Source organism: Hyalella azteca, unplaced genomic scaffold, assembly GCF_000764305.2.
Source record: "Hyalella azteca isolate HAZT.00-mixed unplaced genomic scaffold, Hazt_2.0.2 contig3869, whole genome shotgun sequence".
In the NCBI taxonomy this organism is placed as follows: domain Eukaryota; kingdom Metazoa; phylum Arthropoda; class Malacostraca; order Amphipoda; family Hyalellidae; genus Hyalella; species Hyalella azteca.
Window position 1 is genome coordinate 38,740 of NW_025934101.1, and position 1,104 is coordinate 39,843.

Below are 1,104 nucleotides of genomic sequence, written 5' to 3' on the forward strand. Positions count from 1 at the left end.
CATGACCCACCTTTGGTCCCATGACCCACCTTTGGTCCCATGACCCACCTTTGGTCCCATGACCCACCTTTGGTCCCATGACCCACCTTTGGTCCCATGACCCACCTTTGGCCCCATGACCCATCTTTGGCCCCATGACCCACCTTTGGCCTCATGACACACCTTTGGTCCCATGACCCACCTTTGGTCCCATGACCCACCTTTGGTCTCGACGGTGAAGGCGTTCGGTTGACCCACTTTTCCTCCTTCTATGCCCGGGCCCCAGGCTCGACATTTGCTGGCGTCGGACCCGCGGCGGACGTTCACCGTGAACGGGGACCCGGGGATGTGGGCCCCGCTGTACATGAGGTCGATGGTGTGGGGCCCTGCGGGGAGAGGGGACATGTTAAGGGGGGTGTGGGCCCCACTGTACATGAGGTCGATGGTGTGGGGCCCTGCGGGGGAGGGGACATGTTAAGGGGGATGTGGGCCCCGCTGTACATGAGGTCGATGGTGTGGGGCCCTGTGGGGGGAGGGGACATGTTAAGGGGGACGTGGGCCCCGCTGTACATGAGGTCGAAGTTATAAATTCTTTGATTATGGAAGCGGTCATCCCAGAGGGTGCAAAAAAGGTAAGGATTGCCCCTTCTATCATCCTACGCTGTGCTGGAGCATCGTGAACAGAGAGGACTGCACGAGAGAAAACTGTCGTTTCCACCACATCAAATCAAGAAAACAAAGTGGAGAAAACGACAATAGATCGAGAAACAAATCAAGAAAACAAAGTGGAGAAAACGGCAAAAGAGCGAGAACCAAATCAAGAAAACAAAGTGGAGAAAACGGCAATAGAGCGAGAACCAAATCAAGAAAACAAAGTGGAGAAAACGGCAATAGAGCGAGAACCAACGGTATATGCTTTCACAGAAAATTGAAATGCCCATCGCACAACATTCCCCTCGCTGAGGGGAGAGAAACAACGCTGAGAGAAACAAACACCGTTGGAAGAAACACATTACCGGCGTTAACGGTATTACCGGCGTTAACGGTATTACCGGCGTTAACGGTATTACCGGCGTTAACGGTATTACCGGCGTTAACGGTATTACCGGCGTTAACGGTATTACC

The 1,104-nt window shown here is 53.6% G+C and overlaps 1 protein-coding gene across 1 annotated transcript in view; it reads right to left on the reverse strand.

Annotated features, from left to right (window-relative positions):
- Positions 1-1,104, reverse strand: part of LOC108666170 (filamin-C) — a gene marked incomplete at its 3' end in the record, with an annotated part of 68,931 nt that overhangs the window by 35,939 nt on the left and 31,888 nt on the right. Inside the window, exon 22 of the mRNA XM_047879808.1 lies at positions 201-434. Within this exon, the coding sequence (XP_047735764.1) occupies positions 201-434 (234 nt within the window). The remainder of the gene's footprint in view (positions 1-200; positions 435-1,104) is intronic.